The sequence below is a fragment of the Phyllostomus discolor genome, chromosome 10 (genome assembly GCF_004126475.2).
Source record: "Phyllostomus discolor isolate MPI-MPIP mPhyDis1 chromosome 10, mPhyDis1.pri.v3, whole genome shotgun sequence".
NCBI classification, from domain to species: Eukaryota; Metazoa; Chordata; class Mammalia; order Chiroptera; family Phyllostomidae; genus Phyllostomus; species Phyllostomus discolor.
The window spans coordinates 15356913-15371019 of record NC_040912.2 but is presented as its reverse complement, the minus strand read 5'-3'; the positions used below and the strand labels follow the sequence as shown (position 1 = coordinate 15371019).

General features: G+C 48.7%; 1 protein-coding gene across 1 annotated transcript in view; it reads right to left on the bottom strand.

Moving 5' to 3' along the window:
- The window catches only part of RAPGEF5 (Rap guanine nucleotide exchange factor 5), a 221849-nt gene that overhangs the window by 64029 nt on the left and 143713 nt on the right, over positions 1-14107 (bottom strand). Inside the window, exons 10-11 of the mRNA XM_028526158.2 lie at positions 3494-3603; positions 2937-3025 (exon numbers count right to left, since the gene is read on the bottom strand). Coding sequence (XP_028381959.2) covers positions 2937-3025; positions 3494-3603 — 199 coding nt within the window. The remainder of the gene's footprint in view (positions 1-2936; positions 3026-3493; positions 3604-14107) is intronic.

Below are 14107 nucleotides of genomic sequence, written 5' to 3'. Positions count from 1 at the left end.
AGGTAGGCACACAGGGGATTGTAAAAACCAACACGGTAAATAGGTGGATCTAACCATTTGGAGAAATCACTGGTAGACTGCTCTGAAGCATCACTGACATTACTTTTGCTTTTCAAACTCGGTTTCATTTGGTGATGGAATACCGTGTCAATTCAGGTAGCAACAGAAACACGTTGCCCTGACATTCTCCTCTCCATTCCATTTAATTAAGTCAACATCAATTAGTGATCACTTCAGTTTGTCCTTTGTGATACAGAAGGGTTCTTCTACTTGGCCTTTCACAACTGAGTGACTTTTGTGGAGAAGAGATTGGAAATAATTTGCATCTCTTGCTTCGTTATCTCCCCCAGCCTCTGGGAGGGGGACAGGGGTACAGGAATGTCAGAATGCAGAACAGGCTCACCGCAGCCACCGGGACCATTTATTTCCTCCCACGTCCCCTGTCCTCCCATTGCCATTGGGGCCGCGTGGACGACCACCATATGGATCCACCCAGCCCCATATGGCTCCATCTCCCTGAAAGGGGCGCTCAAGAACATAAAAACACGGCTGTATACTTTTATTGCAGCCCCTTCTCATTTTCCTCCATCTGTCCTCCATATGTTTATGCGACTCTTATTCGGCTCCTGCACACGGACGCCTTTATAATGAGGTCTATGGGGCTGACCAAGATAAAGACCCAGACTTCCCCTCTGTCAGTGACAAGGGGCCTCAATTACTTCAAATATGTGGTTCACGTAGTATTCAAACTACAACAAACATAACCAGTTCGCTTCCATTTGTACACGCAATGCATTGTATTTCATAGTTACGATAGTTCTTTTAATTTTATCAACAGAAACCACATGCTGGCTTTTCTGCTGAATTTTCTCCAAAGCACCGTGCGTGAAGTTTTGAAGAATTGCCTGTGACTTCCACTGAGGTGTCCCTATTATATGCACATCAATCTAAAGTTGACATTTTAATTTCCATAAAATTCTCCTCGATAGGAGGAAAAGTCGTTATGGTTTCTTCCCTCAAGTGTCTGTGCAACAATGTGAAGTGTGTCCTCCTCAAACTCTAAGAACATGAGTGGGGATGAGGACAGGCTGACCTGGACAGGGGCCGTCCCCTCCTACGTAGGTCTATCCACTGTGTCCTAGCCCTATCGGCTTTGCTGAGCACACGGCTCAAGTGACACATGTGATCCCTGTGTTGTTACAATTGATAGGAAAGTGGAATAACAATCAGTAGACACCACGCACAGCCCCATTTCCCAATAGGAGGCAACCCCTGGCGTTAGCAATAGCAATGGGGGTGACTGTTCGTTCCAAGTGTCCAATAGTGGGAACCTGTTAGTGGGCAGCCAGGCCGTCTTTCACAACTAATGACAGTGAGAAAGAAAGAAGGGGTCAAGTTGGGCCTCGAGTTGGCTTTAATAATGTCTACTCTTATCCGTATGACCTAGACACAAAGTCTTGTGTTAAAAAACAGATGCCACTAAGAAAAAAGCATTCAATCCTCTGAAACCTCTACCCATGTTTAAAGGCGTCCACTTCACGGCGGGTCATTTGCCAGCGTTCTGGTCCAGACCACCTGTATAAAGCAGCCTGGCGACCAGTACACAGAAAATCACAGCCGGTTCCATGATGATTATCTCTGAGGAAGCAGAACCCGGGAACAGTGCTCAAATGCACAAAATACTAATCGATGGGCGTATGAAAACAACCCAGCAAGTGTCACGAGAACACATTTTTCTTTTAGCTTGTTTGTGAACAAATGACAATTACTGATTTCCCCTCCCAAACATACATATGCAAAATCAAGTACTTACTTGACTTGTGAGATCAACCATACTGTTACTGTCGGATACCTGGCTGGGCCATTTCGCTTTTCTCCCCTCGCCCGCCGACACGTTTTACACATCTTTGTACCTCTTTACAACGCGACACGGAAGCCAGATGTGGGTTACGTTCAGACAAACCTTCTGGGGCCCAAGGAAACTCTTGCTTCCACCTAAGCTGTCATTTCACAACCCTTCCAGCACGAGAAAAACCCGAGGAGTTACTCTGTACTAGCACGACCGAAACATGCCTTTTCCTGGTGCAGTCAATACATTATTGCAAAGTGTGGGCCTTGCAGGTGCTCTGGTGGCAGCAAAAAGTGCATTTTTGTCCGAGGTTCAAGTTACAGGAGCCAGGCTGCAGCCAGAGGCCTGCTCTTTGGAATGATTGTTCCAGGCTGGAACAAATGACAAATTCTGGTGAAGAGAAGCAAGTGCTCACTCTTCTGTGAGAAAGACCGTGTGGGCAGGTCGTTCTGTACATGCAGTAGTAAGGCTGCCAAAGTGCAAGGGTGAAACAGCTAAACAGGTATACTGCTCCCGGATGAGAGAGAAAGGACAGGAAGTCTGATCAGTGAGACTTCGGTGCATTACAATCTCTGGTCCGAGAAGCTATGCACGTCATGTTCTGCACAGCAGGGCGTGCTCTGAGCAGTTTGTAAACCACTTGGGAAAAGGCAGAAGTTGCTAAGCTTATAGTTGCTGAGCACTTGCATTAATTGCTGGCATTTCTGCGGGAGGCGATTCCCCCACTTCAGTGCCAGCGCAGGCCAGGTGAATGCTTGTTAACCGCCTTGCATTTCTTCCCATTATTGAACACTGGCTATTGAATGCTGGCCTCTTGCCAAATGCCTTTAGGTATGATCGGGTAAAAATTGCCCAAGGAATGAGAACATTTGCCTCCGTATCATTTTCTTTGTACAGTTACTTTCCAGGCAACTGCTTGGACCTTCATGTGTCCATTGACCGGATTTAAACAAGACAGCGGGGAAGGGCACAGAGCACAGGCTGCATCAGCCCACCCGGGGTCAGCAACAGCAGGAGCCTTGCCCCTAAGGACACTGACAAGGGCAGCCACCACTGAGTCTGGAAGCAGGAGACACCCCAGTCTTACCTGTTTCTTTGTCCTGGACTTCTTCCAGGTGCAAGTCATTCAAAAGGTGCTCCAAGATCTTCTCCGGGGTCCCGGACACCACCACGTATCTGTCAGAGAGCAGAGAGTCTGCGGAATCGTCCTCCGTTGGGGACTGCGAGCGGCTGCTCCATTCATCGTCCTCATCCTCCTCGTCGATGTATTTGAAATAAGGCACATCGAAGGTAGGCAAGGGCAGCTCGCGGTCTGAGAGCGCCGCGGAATCCTTCCTCTCTAAACGAGGGTCAAAGACCCTCAGCCGGGAGCTGCCCATTGTGCCCGGCTACTAACAAAGGCATCCCCTAAATGCTAAAAGATCTTGGCCACCTCAGTCTTTTCACTGAGAACTGAGTCCATCTGGCTGCTAAGGGCTCTGCAGTCAGCTAGAACGCTGGGGAGGCGGAGAGAAAAGGGAGGGGGAGGGAAAAGGAGGCAGAGCGAGAGCCAGCCAGCCAGCCAGTGAGAGGGAGCCGGGAAGGGCAGGCGGCGGCGGGCGGGCAGGGGAAAGGAAACAGGAGCGCGTGCCGGTGGGAACTCACCTCCAATCACTGTCGGCGCTGCCGCCTGGGGGGGCCGGGCCACCGCGCTGCACCTTCTTCAGCACCAGGACACTGCGCTCCTGCTCTCTCACAGTCACCACTTCTTCGTCCTGCTTGAGTTGGGGGTGGGGGCGGGAAAACGGGAGAGAGGAAATGGAAGAGAAAAAGAAAGGAACTAAGTAAGGCTGCCTTTCCTTGGGTTGCTTTGCACCATCACTTTCTTGAAAGATTCAGAAGAAATCAGGAGTCTTGCTCAAGAATCTCCCTCTTGGCCCGTGTCAGGGCTCGAGTTCTATGGACACGCAAAGCGTGAGGGAGACATAAATACTTTAAAGCAAACAGAAAAAAATAAAGTGGGGCTAGGATTCAGAGAGTTCAATTTTAAAGCTACCTGACTGATGTGAAGTATGGCATTCACAGTTCAAAGTCCCAAAAACCACAACATGCTAATTGCATGTGTATTCCCTTTTACCTGGTTACCTGGCTGAGGCTTATTAAACAATCACTCTTTTAAAATGGGAAAGGTACTTACAACATCATTTAAACACTAAAAAAATGAATGAGCCACATTGAGTAGTTGTGGAAGGTACATATCGTATTTGTTCACGTCACAGCCTTGCTATGAAAGGTAAGGCAAAAACTACCTATTCTGTCATCACTCAGTGCATTTTTTTCCCAGACTTGAGGTGGCTTTCTAATGTATCATGCACTTGTTTTTCCCAGGGTCCATGCAAAAAATGGATCTTCAGTAAGAATCTCATCTAGGCTGAATTCAGATGTCATGGGTGAGTGCACTGACTTTCTTTTCCTCAGTCCCTCTGAAAAGGGAGGAGGCTGAACGACCACTCATTTCTGCACACGCAGCTCCCACAGCCCGGAGCCCAGTGGCCCGCTGACGCGGCTGTCCGTGTCGGCGTCCGGCTCACTGCTGACCCAGCAGAGCGCAGCCCAACCCCGAGTGATGAACTCTCCCAGAGTTAGGTGAAATTCTCCGGATACACACGCAACACACAGTTAAGTGTAAGATATCTAGGGAGGGTGGGGGTGGGGGTGGGCGTGGGCAAGAACTTTAAAATGCATGTAAGAAATCTAGCTTCTGTACATCTGAGGATTTTAGCAAAAGACTAAAGCAAGGAAAGTTCATAGTAAGTAGGCTTCATCTTAAAAATGATGTCATTTCTTTAAAAAGGGAAATGTGCCCTAGGGTTCCCAGCGTGCTTCTGCTCCTGGCAGAAAATCCCACCTTATAATTAACTACAGACATAAAGAACATTTCCCCCCCAAATGATAAAAGGTACTAGGTCCATTCCGCCTTATTATTAATCAGTTCCACAGATCTATTGAGGATGTCAATGTATTTTATTCACCCTTCATTTAAAAAAAGACACTCATCTCGTCGTAATTGCCAGCCAAATCAGTGATAAAAATTATGATTTCAACTCCCAGGGCCTGACTCCTAAGAGAATGTAGCGACCTAGTCATTTCAGTCCTCTGGGATTGTCTCAAAACCAAAAATACTGGTCATTCTAAACGGCAGTATAATTTTATAATGATTTTTTTTAACTCTTTCAGTGGCAGACAATTTCACTATGTAAAGCTGGTGCATTACATTTCAGCAAGGTCAGACACGCAGTTACTGTGGCAATTAATGTGCGATAGTCATTGTTCAACTCCCCGAGGACCACGGTGTGACTCCGTAACATGAATACCAATGCGTAATTGCTATCTTTCATTTCTCCAAAGGGGTTCTTTTGTTATCCACATGAAATACGGTGGCTAAAGAGAGAGGCATGTATTGACCAAAAAAACAACAACAAAAGACCCCCAGTGAATGAGGGTCTGGGATACTGAGACACACAGAAACAAATGATTCAGTACACAGTAGATTTGAAAGGACAACAATCTTTCCCTGGTCTTCCCCTGCTTACAAGCCAATGCTCATTTTCCACGAGCCCACTGTCACTCTGAAGTACATTTTCCCTTCTACGTGCACGTGATATATGGCATTATTAACTTCCCCGGGCCACGCGCACACATATGGATGGGAAGGGCTCCACTGACGCCTGTGTAACTAATGTGTGTCACAGGGCTGCGCGCAGAGCAGCCACACTCTGCTGGGCAGGGGGAGAGCTGAATCACGCTGATGGACTATCAGTAGCATCTAACGACAATCATAGTTTCCATTTTGAAAACCTGTTCAAAATAAAGAAGAGAAAAAGCAGAACAGTCAATGTATAAAGGGAGAGGTGAGTTTTTTAAAATTGCTGTGAACACATAATAACCCTCTGTGTTGCATGTGGCTCTAAAGGGGAAAGGTTAAATTAATGCCTCCCGACACCTGCGTCCTTTCCTGCTCGCTCTTCCTGAAAGAGAGTGCAAGTACCCTGGCTGGGGTTCTGAGCATGAAACTTTACTGCGGTGCTTGCTTGGTTAAAAATAAAAGCATTAGAGCCCTGGCTGGTGTAGCTCAGTGGATTGAGCTCGGGCTGCTAACCAAAGCATCACAAGTTCGATTCCCAGCCAGGGCACATGCTTGGGTTGCAGGCCACGGCCCCCTGCAACTGCACATTGATGTTTCTCTCTCTCTTTCTCTCTCCCTTCCCTCTCTAAAAATAAATAAATAAAATCTTTTAAAAAATAAAAGCATTAGAGAACTAATGATGAAAAATATGTTCAGTGACAAATAGCTCATGAAATGCAAGTAAAGCATTAACACACTCAATTTATGGCCACTCATTCAACAAACAGTGAGGCCCTCCCTTGGTAAGGCACTGTGCTGGTCACCAAGTGACATGCAGAGATGACTAAGACACGTGCCCTGCCTTTAAATGACAAGTTAATAGGCTCCCTACCAGCCCAAGTCTAACTTGGTGAGCACTCAAAGAGGAGGTGACAATGCAGGAGGCAAGGCAAAGCTGTAACCCATGGGACCTGATGGCGACAGAGAATGGGACGCCATTAACGGGAACAAAAATGCTCAGAGAAACTGGTTCTGGTGCGAGTGATGAGTCCAGCTTCAGGCAGATGGTGTTTTAGCGCTGAGAATACAATTCATCACGCTGTTGTGGTGAGCAGGCAGTCAGAAAGAAAGAACGAGGCCTCTGAACAAAGGTCAAAGACAGAGACCAATCTGAATTACTCAAGTTTCGGGAGTGGATGAGGTTGTTCAGAGGAGAGGAAGGGAACTAGGAAGATGGGGATAAAGAAAGAGAAAACACAGAAAGTGTTTTCCTTCAGGGGAAGGGGTAGGGCATCAGGGTCATGGGGGAGCCCCAGGGACAGACTATGAAAAAGTACAATTGAGGCCCTGGCTGGCGTAGCTCAGTGGATTGAGCACGGGCTGTGAACCAAAGTGTCGCAGGTTTGATTCTCAGCCAGGGTACATACCTGGGTTGCAGGCCATGACCCCCAGCAACCGCACATTGATGTTTCTCTCTCTCTCTTTATCCCTCCCTTCCCACTCTAAAAATAAATAAATAAAATCTTAAAAAAAAAAGTACAATCGAGACAAGTCAGGAAGACCTGGGGGGGGCGCCGTCTCCAGAGATTCCAAGAAAAAGTCCGATGCTGTCAAGTTCACAAAGATGGTAAGTCTGCGACAAAGTGAGGAGAAGACCACTCCGGGCCCAGCAGTGGGAAGGGCAGGGTTGAGGTGTGAGTGCGTGGGGAGAAGTGGACAGACAGGGAGGCCACATCCCGGGGATGTCGTCATGAAAGGAAGCACTCAGAGAGAAGAGCCTGCGTGGCTGGGACGGCAGGGAGGTGAGGGGGGTTTTGGGGAGATATGACAGGACTGGAACACAAGTGTGGGGGTGAGGCTACAGAAGGACTGAGATTTCATCCTTCCAGAGAGGGTGGCGAAGAAGGGGATAGTGAAGATTTAGAAAAAAGCAGAGACAATAAGGAAGTTGAGGTAGATCCTAGGAGATGGTTTTTAATTCTTAGTACAGTGGGACCTGAGACCATCTAATGGAACTTCATGGAGAGGTTGGCGGCCTAATGGGATGACTGGAAAAATGGGTTCGGGGGGTGCGACAGGCGGTGAACAAGTTATGCAAAAAGGACTTCCGGGTACTTCGTGGATTGCTGAGGGTGGAAAACACTTGCTTATGGTTTTATGCCTTTTTGCTGAAGTGCTCAGAAACCTCAGAGGGAAATGGTGAGCAACGGGCCCACCCAGGAGACAGACAGCAAAGGAAACAAGAGGACGTGACCAGGGGAGGGGTTCTGGGCGGCCGTCAGCACACCAGGACGACACTCACCACCCCGTGATATCTGTCTGGTTAGGGCGAGGAGTGAGCCAAGAATGGAACCGACAAACTGGGAAACATGGAGGGGCTGATGACAGTCCCCCCATGCCTGCCCGGAGCTAAGGGAGTAGTCAGGAGGAAGAGGAGGAAGCAGGTGGAGGCTTTGACCAAGGAGGCAAGTGCATGTCTGAAGCTGAGTGGTCCAAAGTGGTGAAGACCCAGAAAGAGAATGCAGTCCCTGGTATCCAGGAGCTGGCCTCACCCCAAAAGCTGGGCCTGGTTGTTCTGCTGTGGAACATCCATGATTTCATGGAAAATCAGTGTCAGAAAGGGCCACTCTGTGACCAAGATGGAACAAAACACGAACACTTGGTAACTGTATCTGAACCGGGATGAGGCATGAACACTGGCCAACCCACAAAATACCAAAAAGCCCAGGTAATGGGATGACTGCTGCTTCCTTCCCACTGACAGCTTGAGCTTCGGCCTTGCCTACCGTCTCTGCAGGTACGACTTAAGATACCCAGTCACAGTCCCCCACTTGCTGACAGCATCTCATCCAGAGCAAAGCCCTCTTCTTTACACCTCCCCCCAAGTCACCTAACACAAACCCAAGTCTTCTAAGTCCCTTATTCTATCGCTGTCGTGCAGTGAGCTGCCCCCCAGTTCCCCAAGGTGTGGGGTCTCCATCACTGTGCCCAGCCATAAACCCAACTTGTTCAACTATGGCTGTGTTCCTGGCAGTCTCTGGCTAGGAGACACCAACAAGAGGTTCTAGATGCTGCCCTGGCCTTGGTATGTGGCGGTGTAGAAAGGCGGTTACTGGAGTCAAGGATAAAAAGCATTCCCTTGTCAGGGTGATGAGAGAGTCGTGCACAGGAATGTTCTGGGAAGTGACTGCAGGGGACAGGGGCTCAGAAGATGGGGAGACAGGAGACAGGTAATAAAGCCGAGAAAGTGGAAGAGCACCACGGGAGGACAGGAAAAATGACCCGAGCAGGGGACACCGGCCTCAGGAGTGAAGGGACTTCTGTAGACACATCAGTGATACGGAAGGTGAGGTGGGAGACAGGGTGTATTCCCAGAAGGCGCCATCATCCTTCACGCCTTTGCCTGTGGACCTCCGTCCTGGTTGGAATAGGTCAGTGAGAAATCTCCCCTGTCCCCAAAACATCCTTCAGCCACCAGATCTGCAAAAACCGGTTCTAGTCCTTGCTCTCTGAAAGGGATGGTGGGGAGCACAAAAAACTCCAACAATAACTAGGAGCCTTCAGCTGAAAGCAGGCGCTGGCTGACAAGAGGGAGACTCCCAGGTGTTTAGCGCAGGCCCCTCAGGAGTGAGGAAACAGAGGAGGGCTTCAGCGCTGTCCCTGCTCCGCATCTTTGCTCCATTGTTCGGGTGAGTAACCCAGACTGACTTCCTTTTCACGGCCACGCTGCCGTCCCGTCTGTGAGTTCTGAATGGGTACTAGAGCCGGCGCCTTTGACCTACTTTACATTAACTTCCCTGGTCAGGGCTGGCTTCTGTACTTTGAAATCACACTTCTTCTTTCATTTACTCATGTAAAACACATACTTACTTTAAGATGCAATACCTATGGAGTAATAAAAATATTGACTTTTTTAAAAAAAGGTGAAAAACGGATGTTCGCAGTTTAGCAGGTCTTAACTTGCACTGCCCTGAGCCATGTTCCTGACTGTATTTATATTCTCACTTACCACCAACACGAGCAAGAAAAAGTGATCACAAAGGGATTTCTCAGGCCTGCTGGAACCGCCACAGCTACTTGCTTGATTTTCCATTAGCAGGCACAATGGAAAATTCCTCTCCCAAGTCCTCACTTAAAGCAGCCGCGGGCTTTCTCCAAGGCATCGTGCCCCTGCGGCTCTCCGGGCACAGACTCTGACAAGAGCGCTTCACTAGGGGTTCATGGAGGGGCTGTAGGGACTGAGAGGACCCTCTGAGAGTATATACAATTTTTATGTGTAGGCACATTGTTCTAGGCAGAGTCTAGAGTTCGAAGTCTCATGGAACCTATGAACCCCAAAAGGTAATGAACCACACCACACACATGGCCACTCCTATTTATCAACTCAGTTTCTTTGACAAGTCTCCTGACACTAACTCCCTCTGTCCCGATGACATCCCCAAAACCCTGCCATGACATCAACCCTATCACATCAACGTCTAATTACCCACTTCCCCTGTGTTCTCCATTGAAGGATGACATCTTGAGGACAGGAACTGTGATCGCTATTTCTCATCCTAACACAGAAAGGCCTGGCACGTGACAGATGTTTATTGAACATGCAAATTAATAAGCAAGCAAGAGAGTGAGTGGCTTACCTCTAAAACGAAGCATTCTATCTCACGTGGCTCAAAGGCCACTCTTTCTTGGAGGTGTCCTTTACCCTCTCCACTGAGTCACTTCCCTATTACAAAGTTCATCCCATGAGATAGCTGTGTTTTGAACTTGAGTGTCAGAATTCTACCAAACTAAACTCCCACGCAACACACAAATGGGAGGCCAGGTAACTAACACACCACTAGGGAGTCCTTCACTCAATGGGACTGTCCCTCAGTCTAGGGCACAAGAAAAAAAGGGGGTGGGCATGGACAGGTCAAACGATGGTCTAAACTATGAATTGGTCAATATGTGTAATTTTATTGGCCTCGTATCTCCCCTGCCTGCTCCTTTGGGCCCCAGCCAGGGTCCTCAACGCTCCTCAGGTGGCCCAGCACTCCACAATCAAACCTGTCTGAAGCAGAAAGCAGCAGAGACCTCTCAGATGGAGAACACAAAGAGTCACCTAGCTTGATGCCACGGCACCCAAGGTCATACAAGTAGCACAAGTCACATTGCTGTTCCCTCTCGGGGTTGTCAACACAGTAACTCAAGATGTCCATTTATTTATAGGAAGGCATTTGCTATGGACTGAATGTTTGTGTCTCCCATCCAAAAGCTCATACATTGAAATATCATCCCCCATGTGCTCTGTCTGGCCGTGAGGTCTTCGGGAGGTAAACAGTTCCTGAGGGTCAAGACCTGGTGAATGGGACTGGCGCCCATATAAAAGAGGTCCCGGAAAGATCCCTCATCTCTTCTGCCATGTGAAGACACAGAGAAATGACAGCCATCTGAGAACCAGAAAGTGGGCTCTCGTCAGACATGGAATCTGCCAGTGCCTTGATCTCACAGCTTCTAGAATGATGAGAAATAAATTTCTATTGTATATAAGCCACCTAGTCTGTGGTATTTTGTTACGGCTGCCCAAACAGATGAAGACAGCATTTATAGCCAATAGCTTGTCATGACTCTTTTCATATCATAACCTACTTGGTCTAACTACTATTCATCCCACCAAGTTCACTTCGAGAACCGCCTCCTCCAGGAACTGCCCCTCCCACCTCCAGCCTGATGGGGCTGGCCTTTCTCTGCGGCCCCTCAGCAGCACCCGAGCCCTCTGACTCAGCACCGCAAGGAGCACACACTGATACACTTTTTCACCTCCCTCCTGAAGCATGAGTTTGCTTTAGGGCAGGCACCGTAACCTCTCCAATTTTGAATTCCCGAGAAATAGTCAGGGTCTTGCCACTTCACAGATACCAAAAGAACACGAACTGAATGAATTTATACAATACATGAACAAAAAGGTAAATGCATAAATGTGCATTGCAGAGTGAAGGTTTAGAGAGTGACATCTTAAATCTCGAAGAATACATTTCAAGTGGTGAATTCTGATGGTGTTGACACAGGGGATGTTTTGCTGAGAGGTGCTCTTCCTACGGAAGGACCATCAAACTCCTCTGGTGGCACATGACACTGTCCCTTCCTGTTCTGACTCTTGATCATCCACTGAGACGAGGCACTCAAATAGATACGGGTCAACTCAAAACAAAAGTTGACACGCTCGTCAAAATGAACAATAATAAAGATCGGCAAGGGGCTGCTATCAGATCGAAATGACCTGCACCGACTCGGGGTACGTGCTGGCCTGCGGGCGGCTGGTGTGGACATCACCGTGACGCAGCCCCAGGATTTGGCCAATATCTAAGAGGATACACGATACATATTTTGTGAAATATAACCTGTCAAACAATTTTTAGTTAGTGGACCATCAAAAGCTAATAAGACTTTATCTCATGGTGGCAGCGGTAACTACAACTCAAGAACGAAGGAGACAGTGCTGCCACACGCAACAACTAACAGACCCACTAGCAACAGACAATAAGGGAGCAATCAGGCGAGGACCAGACAGATAAATCTGTAACAACAACAACAAACACTTGTTGCGAAGGTTTACCATACATCAGGCGAGGCTGAGAGCCGAACACCTGTACCTTACCTAGTCATTACAACGAAGTTCTCAGGAAACTGCTATTAAAACCACCGTTTTGAAAAGTGGCTCGGCCAAGCACAGTCACAGGATGAGGGCATGATGAAGGTGCGACTGAACCAGGCAAAGCTCAGCAACAGAACTCTTAGCCAGAACCACAGAACCATAGATGCCCCTAAAGACGGTCAGTGACATGCATCAGAGACTGTAACTATCGGAGCCAGGGTGTGCCCTGGCGTTGAAAGCCAAGGCAGGCCCATCGGGTCGGTGGGTCAGGCAACAGGTGTGGCGGAGCCATGGGGAGGCTCAGGACTGCGAGGGTAGCCAGTTTTTGTCCTAGGTGGCTAGTCTGGCTTGGAAAAGCTATCGAGGGACTGAATTCCAAGAGAAGAAGGGGGCTGACGATGGCTGAGCGCGGTGTCAGGATCACAGCTAAGTCAGCTCAGACCAGGGCAGAGCTCAAGCCCCAGCAAGAGAAAACGCAGCATGGGCAGGACCGAAGTTAAGCACAGCCGGGGCCTGCAGCGTCCGTGGGCGCCTGCTGTTTCCATACAACGTGGGCGCCCAGAGACAGGCAGGTTAAGGCTGGTGGGGCTTCCAGTTCATCAGCTGCCTTGGGCCTGATGGGCTCAAGCGCTGGGCAGACACTAAATTGTACACTTGGAAATAGTTCATTTTATGCTATGCAATTTTTACCTAAAAAAAAAAATAACTGGGCTGTGATTAGCCTGCGGGCACAGGGGTTTGCCGATGGGGTACTTGGGCCCCTGCACCAAGGGGCTACAAGGGGGTCTGAGAAAATGCCCTGTGACCTGCTGTCCAGGTAGCTGGAATGTCTGAGGCAGAAAAGATCGGGAGAATAACGCCACAGTAGGTGATTTCCATTCCCTGAGGCCCCTCGCCTTACGGGAAAGGGGTCCATAGGATTACTCACGATGTTCTAGACAGGGGACCTTCCACTGATGGGTAGCTAGGTAAAGGAGGAAGATTGTGGCTTCACTGAAGGAGTATCGACCACAGAGGGGGGATGAGCTCTCGCTCGTCTGGAGCAGAGCCCGCCAGCATTGTAGGACAAGGGAAGAGAGTTCTTCGGTGAGTGGGGCTGGACATGATGACTGCAGCAGCTCCTCCAACACCGAGATGCTACAAAGCTCAGCTGCCTTGACTCTACTTTTCTCACAGAAGTTCAAACTGGCGGCTCTCCTAAACAGGAACGATGCCCATGAGTTAGCAGTTAGGTATCTCCTCTCATCTTTGTTCCACGGGAATTCACGCACAGCTGAGCAACCCCGGCCGCCAGAGCCCGCGTCTACTCTGTCCTGAGAATGAGGGCGCAGCGGAAGCGAAGCACTTATCTGAAAGAAAATCTCTTTGGGCCAAAAACAATTTTGCCTGAGGACACAGCCTTCACAAAATTTGCTGACAATGTATCTCATGATTCTTTTTTTCCTCATGGAAAAGAAGTAAACAGATGTAAAAGAAAAAGGTCAAAAAACATTGCTGGCAAGGCAGAGCGGATCAGGGGAGTGCACAAAGAGGAAGAGTAAGCAAGCAGATGTGTGCCAAGGCAGCGGCTGCTTAGGTTCCCCGGACTGCAAAGCTCTGGCCCGACACACGCATCTCTGTGCAGGCGACTCTGGCAGAAACAGAGTGTGTAAATCATGGCAACTGGTTCCTTTTTAAAATCCCACACACATTAAGATGAGGGACTCAAAGCCTAAATGGGACTGATAGGATTCATCATCCCAAAAGTTCCCAAATCTAGTTAGGGTCTGACTTCCATAGGCGTGGCGGCAAACACAAGTTGTTACGGGACACGAACCAAGTCCCGCGGAAGACCAGCAAATACGATGGGCTAGGAAGCTCTGGCCGCAAGAGAACTGCATTTATTAAATCTTATTGCCTCTAATGATCATCCTGTACGATGAGCTGTCTGAGAACCCTCCAATTAGGACAAGCCTAGGAATGTGAGCCTGAGGCCAGCTCCCTCTAGTATGCCTACCGCAGAGAAGAGCAGAAGAGATGA